At 48.7% G+C, this 22,562-nt stretch overlaps 1 protein-coding gene across 1 annotated transcript; it reads left to right on the top strand.

Moving 5' to 3' along the window:
- The first annotated feature begins 25 nt into the window (after positions 1-25).
- On the top strand, positions 26-22,530 carry WDR3 (WD repeat domain 3). The gene is made up of 26 exons (XM_040594989.1): positions 26-279; positions 1,211-1,420; positions 1,885-2,003; positions 3,700-3,778; positions 4,122-4,217; positions 4,675-4,785; positions 5,796-5,897; positions 6,013-6,110; positions 7,037-7,132; positions 7,459-7,689; positions 8,507-8,600; positions 8,959-9,060; positions 11,302-11,387; positions 11,842-11,977; positions 12,687-12,743; positions 13,406-13,506; positions 13,656-13,767; positions 13,882-14,016; positions 15,394-15,444; positions 16,073-16,138; positions 16,977-17,069; positions 17,625-17,672; positions 19,652-19,695; positions 20,194-20,322; positions 21,049-21,142; positions 21,737-22,530. The coding sequence occupies exons 1-26, from the start codon at positions 109-111 to the stop codon at positions 21,890-21,892; spliced, it is 2,817 nt and encodes a 938-aa protein (XP_040450923.1). The 5' UTR covers positions 26-108; the 3' UTR covers positions 21,893-22,530.
- The last annotated feature ends 32 nt before the right edge of the window (positions 22,531-22,562 follow it).

Below are 22,562 nucleotides of genomic sequence, written 5' to 3'. Positions count from 1 at the left end.
CTCACTTCCGGTGAGCCTCACTTCCGGCCCTCCCTCGGCTCGTGCGGTGGCGGCGGCGGCGCCTCAGCGCCTTCTGCCCGGCGCGGCCCGGCTCTGCGCCCCGCCGCCATGGGCCTCACCCGGCAGTACCTGCGGTACCGCCCGGCCGCGCTCTTCGGGCTGGTGGCCAGCGCCAGGGGCAGCGTGGCCTGGGTGGCGCTGCGCGGCGAGCGGGGCCGCTGCGTGGCCGTGCCGGCCTGTGAGCACGTCTTCGTGTGGGACCTGCGGAAAGGGGAGAAGGTGGGAGCGGGCCCCGTGGGGGGCTGGGGAGAAGCCTGTGGGGCGCTCCGGGGCGGCCGGAGCAAAGCTGGCCGTTAGTGGGCTGCGTGTGAAGGGAAACACCCCCCCCCAGCTCCCCCTCTGCGGGTGGGGTGGCTTGTGCTCTGGCTGCGCCCGGGCTGAATCTCGCTGTTGTTCTCTGAGGTTTGCCTTTGTGCCTCAGTTGGGGAAGAGTAACCGCTCTCGCAGCAGCTGGGAAGTTACCCCCTGTTTAGCTGGCGACCAGGAGCAGCACTGTGCAAAAGTGCTGGGGTGAAACGGGGATGTCATGGGGTTTGTGTCTCGGCTGGGTGTGAAACTGGGCTTCCCACGTGCAAGTTGTGTTCCGTAGGGGGTTTGTAAGCTGTAACTTTAAAGGCTTTGCCACATGTTGTCTCCTGTCAGATTCTGAAATAATCGCAGGTACTAATGTCCACTGCAAACCGAATTCAGGACTTGCTTTACAGCCCTTAGAGTGTTGACTGTTGGCACGTTGTTTTGGAAATATTTTTGTTGTTCTCAAGTTCTTGGGCAGACTATGGAAAAGCAGCTCCACACTATACCTGAGAAAGGCCCAGCAGGAGAGGATGAGTCAGGAAGAAGCTTTCAGATTTTACTCTCAAACAACATTCCTTGCTCTCAGGCACTTAAAATGTAGTGGCAGAAATTTGGGCTTCTGTTTTTAAGAAAAAATTGTTTATTACTTCCCTTTTAGCTACTGGCTGCCTTATAAAATGGGGCTAATGACACTGTACTGGGTGTAGGAAGCCAAAAAATGAACTTCTGAAGTGGCAGAAGTGCTCGGTTGGAAGCTCAGTAGAAGAGCAGAGTATATTCTTTCTGCTGTGTAAGTATCCTGCTCTGACATGTCATTTATCAATGTTATATGTGTTTTGTCTCCTAAAAATTGCAGGTCCTTATCCTTAAGGGTCTCAAGCAGGAGGTCAGTTGCCTCCGTACTTCTCCAGATGGGTTGCACTTGGCTGTTGGGTATGAAGATGGATCGATCCGTATCTTCAGCCTCCTAAGTGGAGAAGCGAATATCACTTTCAATGGACACAAGGCGGCAGTTACAGCCCTGCAGTATGACCATCTGGGTGGCCGGCTGGTGTCTGGCTCAAAGGTGAGGGTTGCATGTCTGGAGGACAGCCCTTTCGTAAAGGTGCTCCATGGAGCAGGCTGACCTGCACAGAAATGTTTGGTGTTTTTAAGTGGGTTACGTGGCCTCTGCCTGTAGCTGGAGGATGGCAGTGAGAGGAGTTAGGGCTGCAGGACCGTGATGGAGTTGGGGAGCCCAGGGCTGGGAGAGCAGTGGGGGCTGCAGGGCAGGAGTGGGGTTACTAGTAGAGCTGTTAAAGCTTCAGCTCGTGAGGTCAGGAATAGAAAAAGTGACTCAAGCCCGGACAGAGGTGCATTTACTGGTCTGAATGCACCTTTGGGGAGGGGATGTCACTTGCATTAGTCACCCTGACATTCAAATTCACAGTGAGAAAGTGTGCTCTCAAGTAATCTTCTCAGTCTCATGGCAGAGGTAGATGTTTTACAGGGGTAAGTGCCGGTCTCTTGAAGACCCTCTGTCTGTTCCAGGATACAGATGTCATCGTGTGGGATGTCATCAATGAGAGCGGTCTGTACCGTCTGAGCGGACACAAGGATGCTGTCACTCAGGTCCTTTTCTTGAAGGAGAAGAACTTGATGGTCACCAGGTGAGCCAGGCTAAGTGTAGTGGTTGGTCAGGAAAGCAGCTGTGGTGTTACTTGCAATTTAGACGTCCGAGGTGCTGCAGCCATTTGTATCTTTGTTCTTGACTCATGATCTGTCAGACCCACTAGCATCTGAGAATATGATTTTGCCACATCCACGTATTTCCTAAGTGCGGTGCCTGAATCAGATGTGGTAAGCAGAACTGAAATGGCTGTCCTGAAAAACACTGTTTGGAAAAGCATTTAACTTGCTAGTGATATAATAGCAACTTAAAATTATTGTTACGAGGAATAGTGATAATACATTCATTATGTATGTAACTGTTTCTGCTGTTGATCTTGAAGAATTTAGCAGACTTACCTTCTGTCCGTGTAAGTCACACAGCAATGTGACAGAAAAATTGCTTTCTAGTAAACTGTAATTATAGGAATGAATTAAAAGAAGGGTTTTTGAGTTGGTTCTTGGTTAACTAGCAGCTCATATTAAATAACTATCCATCTAATACTAAACAGTTGGTGGAAGATACTCTTGCTCAAATATCAGTCAATAATTTTTTATTTATTAATATGTCATCTAATACCTTAATAGAAAAATGCATGCAGTCAGTTCGGTGTACAATGAGAACAAGTTTCCTGTGCTTTTTTTGTTGTTTTGAATAGAGAAAGTAGTATTTTGTTGGTTTGGTAGGTGATGCCTGTTTCTTAATGCGGTTTCAAATCTTTGGAGGTCAGCTTTAGAAATGAGTCTTAATTCTCTCAGTAGCTAACTTGTGATAAAGAATTCCTCTCTATTTTTTTATTATTTTATTAACAGAGTAGAGATGTTAGCCTGTTTTTCTGAAGATGTGAAGTTTTGCTTCCTTACTTTAGATTATTTATTTTTTTTTAGCCCAAGCAGCTAACTGCAGTCCTTTGGCTACAGAATTTTTTGTGTTATTTTTCATATATCCAATTTACAAGTACCTTTGGATCCTATTTAACAAGAGATGGATTAACAATAAATACCACTTGTAATCAGAAATTTTTTGTCATAAGGGAGCTTCGTAGTGGAACAAGTTTTATATTTTGATTTAGTTGAAACTTACTGAGGAAAACAGGCTCTAACAAGGTATTATTTGTTGTAGGGTGTACTGGAGGAATCTGTATAAATGTTCAAATTACTTTCCTCGGGTGCTCTTGTAGTATTGGGGTAGCATAATATAGCCAGAAATTTGTTTCCAAGGAGATCTAATCCTACGGGGGCTTTGAAGGAGTGAATCAGCTGTAATTCTCTGTTAGGAGGAGCAGCTCCAAATCACTGGTCAAAATGAAGGAATCTGCTTTTTTCTGTAGCCTGGTCAATGCACAGGCATGGCACAGGTTGAGAATGTGGAGGGGGGTTTAGAGGCAGCTTTAGAATTGATCATCACTTTGTACTTCTTGTTCTCGCCCTAAGCCAGTGAGAAAGGAAGCTGTGTGGTACTGGGGCTTGCAGCTGGATCCAGAGTAGTTTTTGGTGACTTGCTAGATACCTTTTCGCAGTATCTTTGTGTTGCTATACTCTGGTTTTGCGCAGCTTGTGAAATGCAGTGTTTGAGCAGCTGCTTTGTATGTTGTGGCATGTTTTAGATTTTTTTTTTTGTTTGTTTCTACCTCTTCTCTAAGCACGTGAGCTCTGGCAATCTTTCCTCATGTCTTGAGGTTTTCTTCTTTGTTCCAGTGGCAAAGACACATTGGTGAAATGGTGGGATCTGGACACCCAGCACTGCTTCAAAACTCTGGTTGGACACCGTACCGAGGTAAAGAGGATGTGTGGGCAGCTGTTGGGGTGGAGGGACTTTGGATTATGTGTCATGGCTCACGTTGTGCTTTCCCTGCTCTCAGGAGTTGTAAACTGGCACCGTGATACATTTTGCTTGTCATTAGGCTTTAGGGATGAGCGAATAAGAAACTTCCAAACTTCCCAGGAGCTGTCATCTGTGTGCAGTGGGTGACAATTCCAATGCAGAGGTCCCTGGAGGAGGTCCTGGTTAGATCCAGTCTCTTCTTGGTTACTGTGTAAATAAATCGATTAAAGATGCTCTGCTGTTATGACAGTTAAAGGAGCCATAAGCCAATTTCTCACTTTGTACCTCTGGACAGGTTTGGGGGATGGCTTTGGTGTCTGAAGAGAAGCGTCTGATCACTGGGAGTGCTGACAGTGAGCTGAGGGTGTGGGATATCACGTACATCCAGGAGGTAAGATATTCCCTCTCTAACCCCTCACAGTCTTGTCCAGCTGCTTGTCTTTGGAGTAAGATGGGAATGAAACCGGTTAAATCTGATCGGCGTTCTGGGAAATAGAGCCAAAGCCATGTCTGCTGTCTGAGGAGTCCAGAAGTTGATTTTGATGTAGATTTTTCTGTGTTGAGTTTTCAAGTGAAGTTGTGAGCACTTCCAGAACAAGATTTCCAGACTGTGCCACATCTTCCTGCCTTCTGGCTTGCAGCTAGAGAAGACAGTCTTGTGGGTGGAGGATTAACAGGGGAGGACATGGAGCGTGTGGTGCCTACGGGCATGCTGTAGGCCACTCCTTTGTTGCAGTGTGCGCTAATCACTTGTTCCTCCAGGGAAATGAAGTGTAGGAGACAGAAGCCAGAACACTGCAGCTCTTGTGGTTTAAGGTACTCCTTATGTTCTTTTTCTCCGTGAACAGGTAAAAGACCCTGATGAGCCAGAATCCAAGAAAAGCAAAGGGTCTTCACCTGGAGCAGAAGAAAACACTGAAGAGGATGAGCCCCTAGAGCTGGATGAGCAACCTGAGGAAGTAAGCTCAGTTTTCTGTGGGATGGCATATCTAACCCCATTTGCCTGGTGCTGCTTGCGGAGCCAGCAGGAGTTTTAGTTGGTCACGCGTTGCTTCTCTATACTGGATTTATACCCTACGTGTCAATTTAGTCATATTTCGTCCCCTATTAGGGAAAATGTGGTAATTCTTGTCTCACTTCATAACATCTTCCTTGGTAGCAGTTGCTGCCTCATCTACCTGCAAAACACCAGCAGAAGTATGTGTGCCACAACACATACGGGTGTTATTCTCCACTGAAAGCTTTTTCTTTGCCTTCTGTTTGGGGGGGAACTAGCAAATGTGTAAAGTTCAACAGTGCTAACAGCAATTTCATCAAAGAACACAGGAATAAAATAGTTACTAGCTGGCTGGCAGCTGCTGAGTGCAGTGCTGATGCTCAGCTTTGCAGGTCAGTAGCAGAAGCTGAGAGGTCAGAGTTGCACCAGAATGAAATACGGTGTGAGGTGTGATTGCAGAAGGCCATTCCCACTTGTACTGCTGGTGGAGGTGTCACTGAATCTGTCTCTCCAGTGGACCTTTCTGGGGTTCTGCTCAGGTTGCAGACTGCTTGTAGTTATGGTAGACCTTGTTAAATACTTTTCCGGCTTCTTCTCCAGAGGATTTATCTCCTTTATCCACCTGTTTAAAAGTCTCTGTTCTCACCTCTTTCTGACAGAGGAACTGAGCTGTGCTGCCTTTGTAGCATAAACATTTGGCTCTGTCTCTTAAATGGCTGTGGTTTGTCAATGAAGTTATTCTTCCACTGAGACTGTCAATGATTTTCAGCTAAAATGCAACAAAACATAAGAAGATACGCCTGTAGCTCACAGAAATGCTTGTTTTGTCCCTAAATTATCCTTGCTAGCTGTTTCACCTGTATGTTCATTTCCTCCTCTTCTCTTCTTGACTTCCCTTGCCAGCAGGTTTCTGAGTTTGCTTGAGAAGATCACTTGACCTTTCAGACCAAAGTTCTCCTTTTTTCCCTATAGCGCCTTGTAAAGTGCAGTAAAGTTGGATCCATCATGCGGGAAGGGAGAGATCGAGTAGTTACTCTTGCTACAGACCGAACGGGCAAGATTTTGGCCTGCCATGTAAGTAATGAGGGGCTCTGCTACTGAGCTGCAGAAGAGACTGTTGGAGACCTTGGGTAATTTCTGTAAGGGCCAGCCAGAGCTTTCTGTGCCTTTGACTTTGCTCTGTCTCTAGGGAACAAGTGCTGTTCTGGAGGTGTTCTGTGTTCTTTCTGAAGAGGAAGTCCAAAAGAAATTGGAAAAGAAAATGAAAAAAGCAAAGAAAAAAGCCAAGTAAGCAGTCTTTCGGATGTATTTGGATGCTGTCTGTGTCCAGGGAACTGTTAGAAAAGCCCTTCAGCAGCGTGACACGATGGTTGAACTCCAAGCTACGGGTCATCCTGTCTGTGCTAGGTGTTCTGTTTTGGGGTCACTGTTCCTGTGCGTCCTTGGTGCCTCTCTGAGCAGCGCTCCTCCCTGAGGCTAAGGAAATACCTTTCTTTCTGAGTCTTCCCCCTGCAAAAAAAGCTAATGTGTACACAGTACTTGACATAAAATGGGTTTTTCAGAGCTGCTCAGTTTTACCTCACAGTCGTATTTACACTTCTTTGTACATCAAATAAAGTCCTTGATAAGACATACAGGAATGAGAGTTTCATCTTGAGAAGTCAGGGTGACTCTGATCTCTCATCTCCTCTTTTGCAACAGGCAGAGAGATAGGTGAGAGCTTTCTTAACGTTGACTTTGTGTTAAGTGGCTGGCTGGGTATCCCGGCACGTAACAAGTGCCTCACAATGTAACAAGTGCCTCACAACGGCCCTTAGGGAGAGGTCTGGTTCCAGGGTAGAAACTGAAGCAGTGGGCATATAAATCTGGAGATGCATTTTGGCAGTGGCTGAGGACTTTTGGAGAGTGGTAGGGGATGAGCAGAAGCTGGTCTCCCTCTCGGACACATCTTTCTGTTTATCCACGTTTCTAACATGCCTTGTTCAAGTGCTTTGGCTCCAGAGGAGGTTGCCTTTTTTAGGACAGTTTGTGTCTTTAGTAGTCTGCATGCCAGCATGAACTTCACTGTCTTAAATGTAGTTCGTACTGCTGGATAAGAGGGCAGTTACTTTCAGCAGGCTCAGTAGTTTCCTTATGCTATTCTCTGTCTGTGTGTTAGTTTGTGTTGACTGTGCTGGGTTATTTGACTCTCCTCCATTATCTGACATTTCTAGACAGAAGTCTGAAGAGGAGCCAGAAGGCAGTGTGGAGCTGAGCCTGCAGGAGGAGATCCAGCGGGTCACTAACATCAAAGCTTCTTCTAAAATCAAGTGAGTGGAAAGCCTGTTGTAGGGGCTGAGCACTGGTTGTGCAGCTACTTGGGCAGAGCTCTCCACAGCTCCGTGTTGGGGGAGGTGGGGAAAGTTCCCTCCTCGACATCTGTTTGTCTTGGAGCTGTGGAGAGACCTGTCATGATCTCCAGTCCATTCACACGTTTTCCACAGGTGGTCCTCTTCTTGCACACCTGTGGCTTAGTGTGCATTTGCCCGTGGTGTGCGGTCTCTATATTCCTTTTTCTCAGTTGTTGATATTGGATCCGTCCTATATTTTGTCTTATCCCCCCTGTGTACAGCTCTGATTTTGTCTAATCAAACAGGTCATTTGACTTGATTCTCTCTCCAAAAGGAGAGGTGAAGATCGCACTGCTGCTCCAGAACAATGTCATCGAGGCATACAACCTGAGCCTGTCAGCACCGGTCCCACAGGCTGTCCGTGCATCCAAGATAACCATTGGAGGCCACCGCAGTGATGTCAGGACGCTGGCGTTTAGCTCTGACAACATTGCTGTTCTCTCAGCAGCTGCAGAGTCTGTAAAGATCTGGAACAGGTATGCAATCCCGTTGTGTCAGTGCCCTCTGCCCTGCGTGTGTGGTCTCCCAGGGCTCAGGGATGCTGTGTTCGGGGAGGCAGTGATGAAGGAAGAGGTGACAAAGGAGAAACATAAAATGGTGAACAAAGTAAAGGGAGCGAATGGAAAATTATTTGACTTCTTTCCTTACTAGAGAAACTGGGAAGCTATAGAGCTAAAACTGCGTAATTAACTCATGGAGTTCGATGCTGTAAAGCAGCACTGAGGCCAGGTTTAGTGACAGGTATGGAAAGACGAGTCTCTAAACACAAAGGTCACTCGTAGCAGTCTGGTATAGACGGTATTTTGTTGGGTTGTTTTTTCCTTTTTCATAAGAGGTACTGGCTGTTACCCTACACTAGCTACTACGTGTTCCCTAATGAACAAGTGGGTTTCTTTGGTTTCTTATCTGAAGGATCTAGTATTAGGCTGAGCAGGCTGCTGTTCTGATCTGGTGGTGTCCCAGTGTTTCCTGAGTGGTGCCAGTTTCAAGCCGTCTTTCCTTTGAGCATGTTGTCTTATGGTCGTTCCTCTCCTGAATGTTTGAGAACAGGAGCTCTGTCCTTGCTCATAAGAGCAATAAGTCATGATGGTGGATGAGGTAATGGCATGTTTTGATGGAAAATGTTCTTTGCAGTACTGTTGGATAGCATTTGGGACATAGGATGATGGTGGTGTATCTTCTGGCCCCAGATGAAAAGATGGTTGTGGGCAGAGGGCATTCTGGAGCGTGTCTCACTTAGTGGACCAGATTTTACATGTGGTAAGAGGTTTTGGGCTCTACCTTTGTCCACAGATCAACCTTGCAGTGCATCCGGACAATGGACTGTGAGTATGCGCTCTGCTCACTCTTTGTCCCAGGGGATCGGCAGGTCATCGTTGGCACCAAGGTAAGTAGTGTCCTTCTGCACTCCAGGCTGCCCAGGTCTGGAAATATGTTGTGAAAATGTCCCTAAGGCAGCCTTTCAGAAAATGCAGTGCATCTCCTGATCTGGAGCATCCTGTTCTAGGTAGAAAGAACTTCTCTGACAGTCAGGTTCCCAGACTGTGTGGCTCTTGTGGCTTGAGCTGGACAGCTGCGGAGACTTTGGGCAGCCCTTGATGGAGATTAGGGCCATCTGTGTGTAACAGCTGTCTAATGAAGCTGGCTGTTTGGGAGGTGGGTGGCAGGGGTGCTTTCCTGCTGGGAGCTATCATGTGTCGTGAAGATGGACTGATTTGTCCTGTGTGATGTATCTTTCTTCCCAGACAGGGAAGCTACAGCTGTATGACCTGGCTACTGGGAGTCTGCTGGAGACACTTGATGCTCATGACGGGGCGGTGTGGTCCATTGCTCTTTCACCAGACCAGGTAACTCAGCCACACTTCTCCGTATCATCTGTTGCATGTCTTTTCATGTAGCTCCTTCCTATAGTGCTGTATTTGCACTCCTGATGGGAGCATGGGAACCCCTCCGCTTGGGAGCTGGAGGATGCAGCCGGTAGCATCTAAGAACTTTAACTGTGGATATATGCCCAGCTTGGTGAAATAGCTCTCTAGTTGTGTGGCACATGACGGTGAGTCCTGGGCTGAGCAGCGCCATCCTCGTCATCTCATCTGGCTTCTGCGTGATTGAGAATACTCAGACTTCCCTGGTGGAACCGGTGTGCAGCAATACATACCTTACAGCTGTGTTCCAGCTGTGGAGAGTTCAGCCCCTTGTAACCTGCTGCAGTGGCTGATTATCCTCCTTGGTAAATTTGCTGCTTGTCAGCTGGCTGGATTAAAAATCTTGTTAACATAGTGAAGTTTTTCCTTTGTGTTGCACTGTTGAGTGACCGCATCACCCTCCTTATCTATCTGATGGTTATTAGGCTGAACTCCTGTCCCTGCAGGATGTATTTTCCGGGCTCTTAATTGTTCTTGTGGTACTTCTTGAGTTACTGTTGTCATTTTTTTTTGCTGGTGGCCCCGGGGTCTGGGTGCGCTGTGTGACCAGAATTAAACCAGTGCCCAACACACCAGTGCCTTTTGAATCCATCCAAGGATTTAATTAGCTCTTTTGGTGACAGCACTGCAATGTGTATTCAGATAATAATCCACTGTGTCCCTCAAAGCCCATTTTGGGATGCTGCTGTGCAGAAGGCATATATGTGGGGCTTAGGTCCTCGCTTCCTAACATGTAAATAAAAATTTTGGTTCTGTTTGGGCACTCTTTCAGATAGATGGAATAGTTCTGACGTTATGTAGCTATATCTAGTTAGTTATTTGTCTAGTAATCGATAAATTCTGTAAGTGGCACAGTGTCAAGTTACTAGGTATTTCTGATTTAAAATTAAGCTTTGAAACCTCTTAGCTGGTCTTTAGTCCATGGACCATATGCTCTATTGAAGGATATTATCCTAGGGTTGTAATGAAGATACAACTCGTAACCGAGAGGCATGCCTTGCATGAGCAACACTCTTACTGTTATCAATTTATCCTTAAGCTTTAATCTTAAGGAAAAGGATAATCCTGTCAAATTAATTTTCTTCTGTTGTCTGTGCTCACAGTTAACCAGGCCTGTCTGTTTACTCTGTCTGAATTACGGTGTTACATTAATTTCTTCCTGGATCTCCCTCAGTATTTCCAAAGTTTCTGAGAATGGACATTGACAGTTTACAGATTACCTCATTCTGCTCTGTAAAGTCGTGGATTTGGGGGATCTGAACCATTAATTTGTACATGTCTGACATGGGCAGCTGCTTTTTGACAGCCTTGTGAGTCAAGTCTTGTAATGTGATTATGGTCTGTAGTTTTTCCCCCGAGCACAACAGATGAGAAGTGCTGACTGAACCCATGTTTACTGAGCCAGTGCTGTTTAATAGTTCTCGTATTTCTCTCTGCAAATGGTTCAGTGCTACTGAAAAGGTACTTTTTTTTTATGTTCCTATTTTGCATGCACACACTTGCTCTATGTGGCCTAACCACCCTGGCTGTAGAAATCTGTTTGTCTTTTACTCCCTGTTCAGTTTTTCTCCATTACCACAGTTTAGGTTCATATAATTCTGTCAATTTCCACTTCTATCTGTTGTGTATGCCTTTCTTATTTTTCTTACATAGTCATGTTGTGCTGGAAGCTGGGGTGTTTTTTAGTGGAATCAAAACCATACCAAGTAATAACCTGTCTGGGATTCGTTCACATACGGGACAGGTTTTACTCTTGTTCTTAATGTAAAAGGGATACTGTTGAACTGTTCTTTCCTTAGAAGGCCGTGCTTGTGGGGTGGTGGTAAGGTGTGTGTGATCCAGGAACAGTGAGCGTGTCAACGTACCCACAAAACACAAGGACATCGTTATCTACAGCTGAGATGACTACTTTCAGTCCCAGAATTTCAGTCCATGTCTTGATTTACCTTTGGAGTCTTTGTCTTTAGACCTCCCTGCGAGAAATTACGAAATTGTTGTTGTTGCTCTGACCAGCACAAGTGCTCCTGGTGGTGTCCACTTGAATCATGAATACTGTAGGAATGGGGGACATTTCAACAACCCCCTTGACAGTTCCTTGCTGTAGAATTTGTTTGGGTTATAGCTGAACTGGTTTCACAAAAATTTCTTTGTTTTCCCCTGCAGCGTGGCTTTGTGACAGGAGGTGCTGATAAATGTGTCAAGTTCTGGGAGTTTGACCTTGTGAAGGATGAGAGCAGCGTTCAGAAAAGGTGAGAAAAGAAACCTTCCTGCAGACTACGTTCAGCTGCAGTACCCATTGCTGTTGATGGGGGCTTTGGCCTTTGCTGTGCACTGTAAGAAGTGTCCGTGACACGTATGTGGAACACATGGAGAAGAGTGTGAGCTCGGTGCTGGTTTGTGAAGGTCTGAGCTTAGGTGGGGAAGGGCACTGGCTGCATTCTGATCCCTTCCTTGTGTCTGAGTTTAACTTCTAATCACAGGATGGGCCTCAATTATTAAGCAGTAAACGTAGCAGTGAAGTTTATCAGCCTGCAGCGCTGTGATTATTGCCAGTCCTGTCTTGTTTATGTGGTAAAGAGGAATGAGATGCTGTGTATTAGAATGAACTTGCTTTCCTGGGTGCAACGTGGGAGTTGTATTTGTATCTCATCCCAACTTGTTTGTTTGGGGTAACAGTTGGGTTTTTCCTCTTCTTGTTTTCAGGCTTTCCATGAAACATGTACGCGTTTTGCAGCTGGATGAAGATGTTCTCTGTGTGCGGTACAGTCCCAACCAGAAACTGCTGGCTGTCTCCTTACTGGATTGCACTGTGAAGATTTTCTATGTTGACACACTCAAGGTGCCATGACCAAATGGGCTCTGAGACTGTGCAGGGAGTGACATAATTGTAGCCTGAAAGATAGGAATACGTAGGAAGAGTGTCTGTTTATTGTGGGACAGTAGTAAGAATCAAAGAGAGACCCTGCCTCCCACTGCAGGTGCCTGTTTGATAGCAAATCTGACAGAACCGTGGCTGCCCCACACTGGGGAAAAGATCTTCTTTTCATCTGGAAAGTGTTGTGAACCTGTAGTTGGCGAGGTTATCTCTAAACCCTGTGGGCATGGTGGTACCCCAGAGCTGCAAGGCAAGGCAGGGGTGGGGATGGCTGTAGCACACATGGTGTTAAATAGGGGATAGCAGAGGCAAAGCCTGGGGGAGGAGAATCTTCCTTGTGAGCAGTGTGGTGGTGTTGTGAGTTGTGTATTAGCATGTGAATGATAGGGAGTGACACAAGACAGAACAGCGCTGACAGGTAGGCAAAGAGAGAGAGAAGCTCCGTAGGCAGTGGTGATCAGCACCGGAGTTAGCTCAGCTTGCTTGGGTACTTCCAGCCTTCTCTCAGATCTGCCATCATGGCCCTGCTGCTAACAGGGTTCAGGGCAAGGATGAAAGTGGGGCAGCGCTAGAAAGACAGGGCTTCTGAGGTAGAGCAGAACTGGCCTGGAGCTTGAGGTTTTCATACGCTCTACCCAGCATGTCTGACTGAGATACCTTTCTTCTGCTTCAGTTTTTCCTCTCTCTGTATGGACACAAGCTGCCAGTGCTGTGTATGGACATCTCCTATGTAAGTATCGTTAGGGCTGTGTGTTAGGTGGGACTGTGGTGATATGGATGACTGAGAACCTCTGCTGGCAGAAAGGCCTCTGGGATAATGCTTTCTTGTCACCTCCTTGCTCCCAAGTTAGCAGTTTCTTGGTGGGTCACAGCAAGCTCCTCCTTATCCCGCAGTCATACGCTCACTGGGAGGGATCGCAGAGTAGGAGTCATGACAGATCTGACCAGGGCATTTTGTGAGTGACTGAAAATCAAAATGCTGTGGTGGTTCCCCACACCCATCTTAGGAGGTACAGCCAGCTTTCTGCTAAAGTTGCTGTGTGAGAGGAGCCTGGACTTTGTTAGTGGGAGCAGAGAGCAGGTGCTGAGGGGGAGCCGGCTCCTCGTGCCTGTTCGTTCTTGGGCTGTGTCTTGCTCTGGGGTGTCTTTGGAATGAGGCTTACTGGAAGCCAAAAATGCCAAGATAAAGCTACGGTCTTAAATGCCTGTGGAGGTTCAGAAAAGAGCCAGGCTGCTGTCAACGGGCCACGCTGGTGAGGGGAGGTGGAGGGATCAGGAGCGCATGTTTCAGGAGCCAGGTATCTGTGCTCGGCACTGCTTCGTCACTGGTTCAGCAGCAAGTCATGGGGCCGCCAGCTACCCACACCCTCCTCTCTCTTTGTTGCCCTGTAGGATGGGACTCTAATCGCAACTGGTTCTGCTGACAGGAACGTGAAGATTTGGGGCTTAGATTTTGGGGACTGTCACCGCTCTCTCTTTGCCCATGATGACAGGTCAGTCAAATCCTTCAGCATCTCTGGGCTGTGGGCTATCTTATCTACAAGGGGTTATAATCCAGCAATAATCCTTTTGTCCGGCATATAGCGGGGGGAGCTCTGCAGTGTTCCCCACGTGGGTGAATTTGAGCCTTTTTCCCTTCCAGTGTGATGTATCTGCAGTTCGTGGCAAAATCCCATCTCTTCTTCACAGCTGGGAAGGACAGCAAGATTAAGCAGTGGGATGCAGATAAATTTGAGCACATCCAGACGCTGGAGGTAGGAAGTTTTGGAGACTGTTGAAAGGAAGTGTTATCCCTCCGTGAGCAGCACTTCCCTTGGTGTAGGAGCTGGGTGGTGTTCATGTCTTAACCTCTACTGTCTGCCATGCAGGGGCATCACCAGGAGGTGTGGTGTTTGGCACTCAGCCCCAATGGAGACTACGTGGTGTCAGCATCCCATGACAAGTCCCTGCGCCTCTGGGAAAGGACGAGGGAGCCACTTGTTTTGGAAGAGGAGAGGGAGATGGTGAGAGTTGCATCCTTCCTGCCAAAGACAACTTTCAGACCTGTTTTCTCCCCAGCAGGCAGATTCCTTATTTTTCACTGTGGAAGACTCTTGGAAGGCTTCCTCACTGCTAACTGCAGCCTGGTGTTGCGGTGCCCAGGGCTGACTGGGGTCTCGTACACGCTGGGACTGTTGCCCTGAGGTGTCTGGAGGCAGCACCACACTGTTGCAGGTGCTTGCCTGTCTGTACTGCATTGCAGATGCCTGGCTAACTTCCTCTCTGCTTTGCTTCTCTTTTGCTTCCCCAGCTTTCCCCTCCGTAGCTGTGGTTTCCACAGGTCTCTCAGCTACAGTCTTTGACCTTCTCTTATTCTCTTGTGTTCCTTTTCACTCAAGTGTGCTTTGGTGGCAGTTCAGCAGGTGGCTGTTGTGGAATGATGGGGAGCACGGCTCCTGTTAAACGCAGTTTGCCCTGGTTTTCCCCTTCTCCAGCTGTGAGAGGTCGGTTCTGTTTCGGTAGCAGGGCCCAGAGCTCAGGGATGCTGGAAGAAGCCCTTCCGCTCCATTCGAGCATGTGTTGTGAGGAATCAGAGACTCATAGAAGGACTTGAACAGGACAGAAGCTCTGAGGGTCTCTAGTGCAGCCCCTTGCTCACTGCAGGATAACCTTAAAGCTGTATGAGACTGCTCAGAGACTTGCCTTGATACATAAACATCTCCATGGGAGGAGATTTTCCAGGCTGAGTACCTATTCCAGTGCTGAGCAGCTGTTGGGGTTGGCAGATGCATTTGTTTTGCATATCCAATTGGAAATGATTTTGTTACTTTTGTCATTTCACTGTATCCCTCAGAGGAGTCTGTCTCCCCTTCCTAAAGCAGTTCTCAAACCACAGTGGGAGAAGGATGTAGAAACGTGCTGAAGCAGGAGCGGATGGGAAACTTGCAATAAATGTTTTTTGGTTTTGTGGTGGTTTTTTTTCCCTGTCCCAGCCTGTTTGTGAGAGCTGAGGTGACCCATAGGCAGCATCTCGAGTCTTTCTTGCAGGCTAGGGCAACCCTGGGACTTTTCTAGGCTTGTTTCTTCTGTGCTGTGTGCCAGGTGCAAGGTCTGGTGCTAAACTGCCGTTGACTGTCTCAGCTCGGTGGGCTGTCTAAGGGCTGTTCCTGCACCCAGAGCAGAGACTCAATTTCTTTCTTGTCTGGGACGTTCCAGAGTTCTCCATGGGGTTGGGACAAGTGGACATTTTGCACCGGCATTGTTGAGCTCTGCTGACTTGGCCTGGTTTTGCAATGGGCTGCATGAAGCTGCAGGTTCCCTTGCTCAATCAGTGTGGAAAGGACTTGCACCCTTGCTGCCGGCTCACCTGTGTTCATGTGTTGTGTTCTCATCCACTGTAGCAACGCGAAGCTGAATATGAAGAGAGTGTGGCGAAAGAAGAGCAGCCTGTGGTGAGTTGCACGCACCATCCGAATGTGTGCAGGCCGACGGTACGGTCTGCAGGAGGCATAGAGGGGGTGGCAGGGCCTGATACTTCTCTTGCTTGGAGGAGGTGCAGGGGGGAAGGTGCTGAAGCTGTGGTTGCTCCATGATGCAGTTGGTTGGTGCTTCCTACAGATGTCCAGGGAGTGTGCGAGCTGGCCAGAGCTGCGGACTCTCCCGTTTTGCTGTACTGTTGTCCTTCCTAGCTCCCCGGCTCGGGTCCACGCCAGCTCTGTACCAAGGCTGGGCTGTCTTCTGAGAGCTGCCTCCAGGTCATGGGTGCAGGACTGGTGGGGAAGCCTGATCCCTCTTGCTGGGATGCTTGGCTTGTGTTGCTGATCGTTTTGACACTGATCAGATTAGTCAGCTTCTGTTGGCGCAGCAAGAATGTGTTCACCTGCCTCCCAGAGCTCGGCGCTACCCCTGCCTCTGCTCTTGAGGGAGAGCTGTGCACTGGGAGATCCTGGACTGCCCCAGAGAAATGCCCGGTTTAGGGAACGGGGCTGGTGTTTTTCTTGGTATGGACTGGTAGGATGCAGGGGGTGCCGACATGTGTCAGTTGCGGAAGGAGGGAGCTGCAAACTCTGTATTTTGTAGGTGGCTGGAGAGACGCGAGGAGAGACGGGGCTGGCAGGAAAGAAGACGATTGAAACCATCAAAGCGGTAAGATCGCGGGGCTCTGCCAGCAATGCTTCGTGCCTTGCTAGTCTCTCGACGGGGGCTGTCACAGGGTCGCAGCATCAGTTTGAAGAGGAGTAACCTGTGCTGTCACCTAAGGACAGGTTGCCTCTGCCTGCCAGAGCAGTCTGTCCTGCTCCGTGGCCGACAGGGAGGGCTCTGGCTCTGGAGAATCACGCACCAGGTATTACCTTCTCCCAAGATCTCTCCAGAGAGCAAGGTGTGCCATTCCTGGAGCTGCAGCTTTCTCTGCCTGTCACGTGTGGAACAGACTTCCACACCGGGCTGCTCTTGCCCTTTGGGGTTTGCAGCCCAAAGGAGCACGAGGCCGCTGGGATGTTCTGTAGGCATCAGGCCTCTCCCTGCAGGGCTGCCCAGCCCCGTGGGCATCTGTGGCCGGTGGAAATGTATTGCAGTGCCTGAGGTGTGGGCAGTTGCATGGTTGCAGATTTTAGCAGTGTGGTGCTCTTGTAAATACAGAGGAAATCCTTAATCTGAATAGTCACAAGGGTCCGAGCCTGGCTTGTGCTTCAAAGAGGTACTGCTTGCTGGGGTGGAGTTCAGTGTCAAGGCAACACTTAAAGCTGCAGCTGAGGGCACCTGGGGCAGTGGGGGGAATGTGGATGGTGTTTGACATCGTCAGGACATGATTGGTGTGCTCAGGGTAGCGGTGCAGCCTGGAGTAGAGGCTGTTGTTCTGAGCAAGATGCTCAGAAATGTGACGTGATGCTCCATGTCAGCCCTTCTGCATCCACCTCTGTTTCTGTGGCGGGGCTCGAGCTTTGCTGTGGCTTGTCTGGTGTCACTGACGTGCTGTTTGCAGGCCGAGCGGATCATGGAAGCTATCGAGCTGTATAGAGAGGAGACGGCAAAACTACAGGAACACAAGGCCATATGTAAAGCTGCAGGAAAAGAGGTAAAAGACGGAGGAATGTACCACTCCCAGGGTGTGCTGCGTGTATCCAGCTCGGGTGGAGAGGCTCAGCATGCAGATAAGATCAGGACAGCTGGAAATAGGAGACATTTGCTGGAACCTTTTGGAGAACAAAACGGCACTTTGCCCTGGGGCGTGGTTGGTGGTGTGCTCGACAACCTTTATGCTTAAAGTCGCAGTAGGATGTAAGTTTTGTCACTGGGAGGGCATGCTACTGCAAATTCATCCCAAAGCCTGTTCTTTGCTTTCATCTCTGCACTCCCTGCTAAATAAGGGGCTGTGATATAACTGGGAAAAGCAGCAATTAAGAAGTGGATGAAAATTCATGTGTTTGAGTTAGTTATACACACCTGGGAATGAGATTGTCTGGTGGCTGCAAATGGGGCCTTCAGTGGTGTCCTGGGGAGGGCGGAGGTGTGGGAATTGCAGGGAGACACTTGATGAAAGCTCTCTTCTACTGTGGGTTTAAATTTTCTCTGCAAAATATGCGTTTGTATGCACGCACCTGCCTCATGCTAATCCATTCTGTGTCTTCAGGTCCCCTGTCCTGTCAATCCCATCCTCCGTGCCTACGGAAATATTACAGTAAGTGAAAGCCCAGGCCACAGCTGTGGGCCATTCCCTGCTGGAGCGGGGCTGGGTGATTTGCTGGCTCAGCCAAAACACTGGGTTGCTGTGGGGAGGGAGGACTGCTTGGTTCAAACTGGCATAAAAACTCAGCACTTTCGTGTGAAGTGAACAACTTTTGGGTTTTTTTGTGGGTTTGAGGTTTGGTGTTTGGGTTGGGTTTTTTTTGTATCTTGCACATGTGTTACAAAAGTTTAACCCCATGGGGGTAAACGTAACCCTGATGGTAGCCATGACCTTATCATGTATGTTGTCATGAGCCAGCAGTTTACAGCGTTCTCCAAGATACGGGAAAGCTAGTTCAAACCTCTCCTGGCCTAAGGGCACGGCCTCCTGCTGCCGTAAGGGTGCAGTTGCCATGCTATAGCATGTTCCGGAGGAGCTGGGCCATCTTACACAAAGCACCCGAGCATCCACTGGAATGCGTGATCGGGAACCCACGGCAGCGTGCCCCCACCACGTGATGTCAGCGAGCACTTGGCCAGATCTGTTTTCTCCCTCCCTCTGTGAGTACAGGCGTGTCGAATTGCGAGCTGAACAGATGGAACAGGAGTGAATGAAATCCTGTGGCTCTGTAGCTAGCAGCTTCTTTGGAGGAAGGTGATGTTTGATTGAATCCCACGATACAGAGAAGGGAATTTCAACCTGTTTCCAGAGTCTCGGAAGGATGTGCTTGTCCAGGTGCTAGGCTGCGGGGTGGAAACGTGACACAACACCCTGTTACGTGGGGAGCTGACCATGATGAGCATTCAGGATGTCAGACCACAAATGAACATACTTCATGCACTGACAGTTGCTTATCTTATTGCTTGGGAAGAGACTCTGCTTGTGGAACACTTGTCCTAATGTACCTACTGTGTTGTCTTGACTCAAAAAGCAGGAGCTGGACAACGTACATGAGGGCTCCCTGACCCTAAATCGCTGCCTGTGCCGCTGTAACCGAAGCAGGGCAGCTCTGAGCAAGGCAGAGCCGTGTTGGAGCTGCCCAGGTCTGCTTCTGCGGCACTGGTACAGCAGTTATTGATTCTGGTTTTATTCCTAAAGAACTGACTTTGAGAAAATTCAGTATGGTAGTTGAATCTCCAGGTGTTTCAGGTTAGAGCTGGTGCCTTTACCTGCTCATGTCATACTAGTACATAACAGTGTTCACTAAACTCTCAGAATTTTTCTCTATACAAAATACACGCAAATGGATGTATAGATTGCATTGATAAATAAAAATCCACTACTCTGAATAGATTAGTTTTGTTTTTCCTGGTTTATTCCAGTGTATGCTCCTAGTCTGCATTTTTACTTACGCTTAGGAAGATACTTGTTTTTTCATTCTTCACTTTTCTGAAAGTTAAGTGCCAGATGAGAAAGCCTTTTGTCTCCCTTCTAAACCTGTAAACACCTTACAAGAGCTTTTCTGTCCCTGCCTCCGTGATTATAGGAATATTTAATTATAAGTTGAACAAACTGAAGAGAAGTGAATGACATCCTATGACTTAGTAGTTAGGCACTTCTCTTTGGCTATGCCCAGCTCTGCTCTGCATCTGCCAAACACTTTCAGCAGATAAACAGGAGCAGCAGGAATTAAAAGTCTTTGGGAGGTGAGTTTGTGTAAGGTTTTATATGTATCATTTGTCTGTTTCACCAAGCTTTTTATCCAGTTTGTACAAGATTCATTGAACTGAGTATGAGATGGTTGAATATAGAGTTTTCACAATATTCTTCACCAGTTTAGATTATCCTGAGAAGGCTGGGTTTATGTTTTGTGGAGGGACAACTTCTCAGGCTGGCAGCTGACTGAAGGTGAAAGGGTTTCCTCTTTGTTATGTTCAGCCTGATCTGTCCATCTCAGAAGACGTGACTGTGTGGTTTTAACTGGGTGAAACGGACCTTAAGATACATGTTTGTTTGGAACGTCTCATGCTGGTGTCTTTCCTCTGTTACAGCCTTCTGCGTACGTGTTAGAAGTTTTCAAGAAAGTCAAGTCGAGGTGAGTCCCAAGAGCCTTATTGCTGCAAGGTTTGTGACCGAGGGTTGGATTTCTGGGCCCGGGGCTGGCTGGCGTCCTGGAACAGTCTCTTGTGCTGGGTTTGGGCAGTGCTAGAGAGTCTGGAGTCACTGTTCCTGGCAGCCTCTTTTGGAACACGCGTGGAATCGGGGAATGGGGATTGTTCTTTCCGTGGGGATTGTGTTGGATGAAGCTTGTGCGTGTGGGTTGGCTGCTTGGAGGTGCACGTGTGCGTGAAGAGCAGCTTGTGGGGACGCCGAGGAGCGAAGGCGGTGTGCCTGCTCCCTCTGCCAGATGTCTGCTGGCCTGGGCTGTAGTCTGCGCAGGTGACTGTGCTTTGTGAGCAGTCAGAGTTTCAGTAGTGCTGAATGCTTAGCACAGCTTTTGCACCAGAACTGACCTGTACAGAAGCGTTTCCTGCTCCTCTGTAGCAGAGCAGTGGCTGAGACTAACGCTTCTGTCCCTTCGCTTTCGCCTCAGTGAGCTGGAAGAGTCTCTCCTGGTGCTGCCCTTCTCTTACGTCCCTGACCTGCTCCGACTCTTCAATGAATACATTCACCTGGGTTCAGAAGTTGAACTCCTGTGCCGAGCTCTCCTCTTCCTGCTCAAGTGAGTCTTTAATCTGCCCAGACAGATCTGCTGGTCTTAATTCAGCTGCTCCTGCTGTCCAGAACCTGGAGCTGAGGGCGCCCTGGCAGGGCTCTGGCCAGCAGTGGGCCTGCCGGTTCCTCTGGGCCCCTCGGGCTGGTGCATGTCACAGAGCTGCTCTGTGCCAGTGACATGGGACAGCACAGAGCTGGGAATACACCCCGTTCCTGCAGTGCAAGGGTGGCGTTGCTTGCTGTGAACGCGCGTGGTGTATGAGTGTGGGGAAGATTTGGGTTTTCTCATATGTCTCCGAGTCTGAAGCTCTTGGGAAGTGTCCTCGAGAATAAAGATGTGGTCTCTGCAGGAGGTAAGGAACCGCTGCAGCCCCCAGCAGACGGTGTGTGGGAATGGGTTGATTGCTGCAGTGTTGATGTGCCCAGGTGGGGTTGCTGGTCCTGGTCCCCTGAGTCTCGTTGGTACGAGAGGTGCTGCATCAAAGCTGAAATGGCACTGTTGGCTGGCACAGACACTGCAGGGCCCGTGCCCTCAGAGAGACCTTCCCTCTTAAAGAGAAGCATCAGAAAACAGCTTTTGCAGATAATCTGCCCATGCCTGTTGCATAAGGCTGGCCTGGGGAGGCCTGATTTAAGAAAAATCCTGTCTAGAACAGAGAGAGGCTCTGGAGAGAGGCTTTCTGATGTTCCTGAACACAGTGCTGCAATGCATCACCGCCCGCTTTGTCCCCAGGGTACATTTTGGGCAGATCACAAGCAACCAAATGCTGGTGACAGTGATCGAAAACCTGAAGAAAACCACCATCTCCAGAGTCAGCGAGGCGCGGGTGAGTGCTGCACTCTTCCCTTTTCCAGGGTCGGGAATAGCAGGGTGGGCCAGTGTCTGGGAGCGTGTGGTGGTATCTGTGGTGTCCAGTGGGACGGTTGGGTGGGGTCGGAGCCCTTCCGCCTCCCTCCTGCGCAAGCACGCTGCTTCCTCATGTTCTTGCTGGTGTGAGACCACCTAGTGCCGAGCCTGCGCTCACGCTCCCTCCCTCATTTACTTCTGGCTTTCTTTAATGTATGTATTTGGGCTTTGGCTTGGTAGTTTCTAACTATGTAGGAGGTAAACTATTTCTGTTGGGCTTTTTTGTGGCTCCTGGTCTCTCGGGTAATGCAGACTGTGCACCTTCCCAGAGGCAACCTCAGGTACCTGCCAGCGACTTGTCTCTCAGAAAACAGAGCGGATTAGAGCTGCTCTGAACAGAGTGCAGGACGGACTGTTCTACTCAGATGAAGTTTATGTTTAAATAATTTTGCTTTATTTAAATGTGTGCATTGTCTTGCTTTCGTAGTTTCTTAGAAGGGCGGCCGGTGCAGGCCCCTCTACCCCCTGACAAGCCTGGGATGTGCCCCACAGTGTGGTGCTGGTCTCGTTACAGGATGTGCTGGGATTCAACATGGCTGGGCTCCAGCACCTGAAGAGGGAGATTGAGGCCAAGGACGAGGTGACCTTTTTTGCTGATGCCACTGACCGCTTTGAGGAGAAGAAGAGGAAGAGGAAGAAGAAAGAGAAGATGGTTCTTGCAATGCTCTAGCGTTTGCTGCCCAAGACCCAGAGCACCTGGATGGGGTCACATAACCTCAGTGGTGGCTGTGGAAGTGTTCTTGTGGCTGAACGTCCGTGATGCCGTCTGGTGACCGGGACCAAGGCTGTCCCCTCCCCGTGTGGTATAACCCAGCATATAACCCCAGCTCAGAGTGGTTGTCTCTGAGATGAACTCTCTGCAGTCTGCTGCAGATGTGTGCATTTGAACTATTTCTGAGGCGGCCATCAAAGGTCCATGCTTTTCCTCCAGCGGAACGCCTGTTAGAAATGGGGTCAGTTTGTCCTGCTGCAGAGATCAACTCATTCTGGCAGTGCTGACTCAGTGGAGTGGGTCCAGCATGTGACGTGCTGGTGAGAGAGACCGTGCCCTGTCCGGGGAAGGCAGCTGGCAAGATTTTATGCTGTTTTGACACTTGCTGGTGCTTTCTGGCAGCGCTTAGAGCCTCTGGGCAAAGCTGTGTGACTTCTGCCAGTGTGAGAACTTGGTCTACAGCCACTCACCTTTTAGTGGGACGGGGAAAAACGTGGCTGTGCTCTGTTCAAGGCATGTTTATATGTGCCTTGTAAGACAACTTTGTTCATGGAGTTTTGTCCTGATATTTCTCTAGTAAAGCCTCAGCTGCCTCACCCCGTGTGTCAGTTCTCAAAGGGTTTTCTTC

Source organism: Falco naumanni, chromosome 5 (assembly GCF_017639655.2).
Source record: "Falco naumanni isolate bFalNau1 chromosome 5, bFalNau1.pat, whole genome shotgun sequence".
In the NCBI taxonomy this organism is placed as follows: domain Eukaryota; kingdom Metazoa; phylum Chordata; class Aves; order Falconiformes; family Falconidae; genus Falco; species Falco naumanni.
The sequence above is the reverse complement of the archived record's forward strand: the minus strand, read 5'-3'. Positions and strand labels throughout refer to the sequence as shown.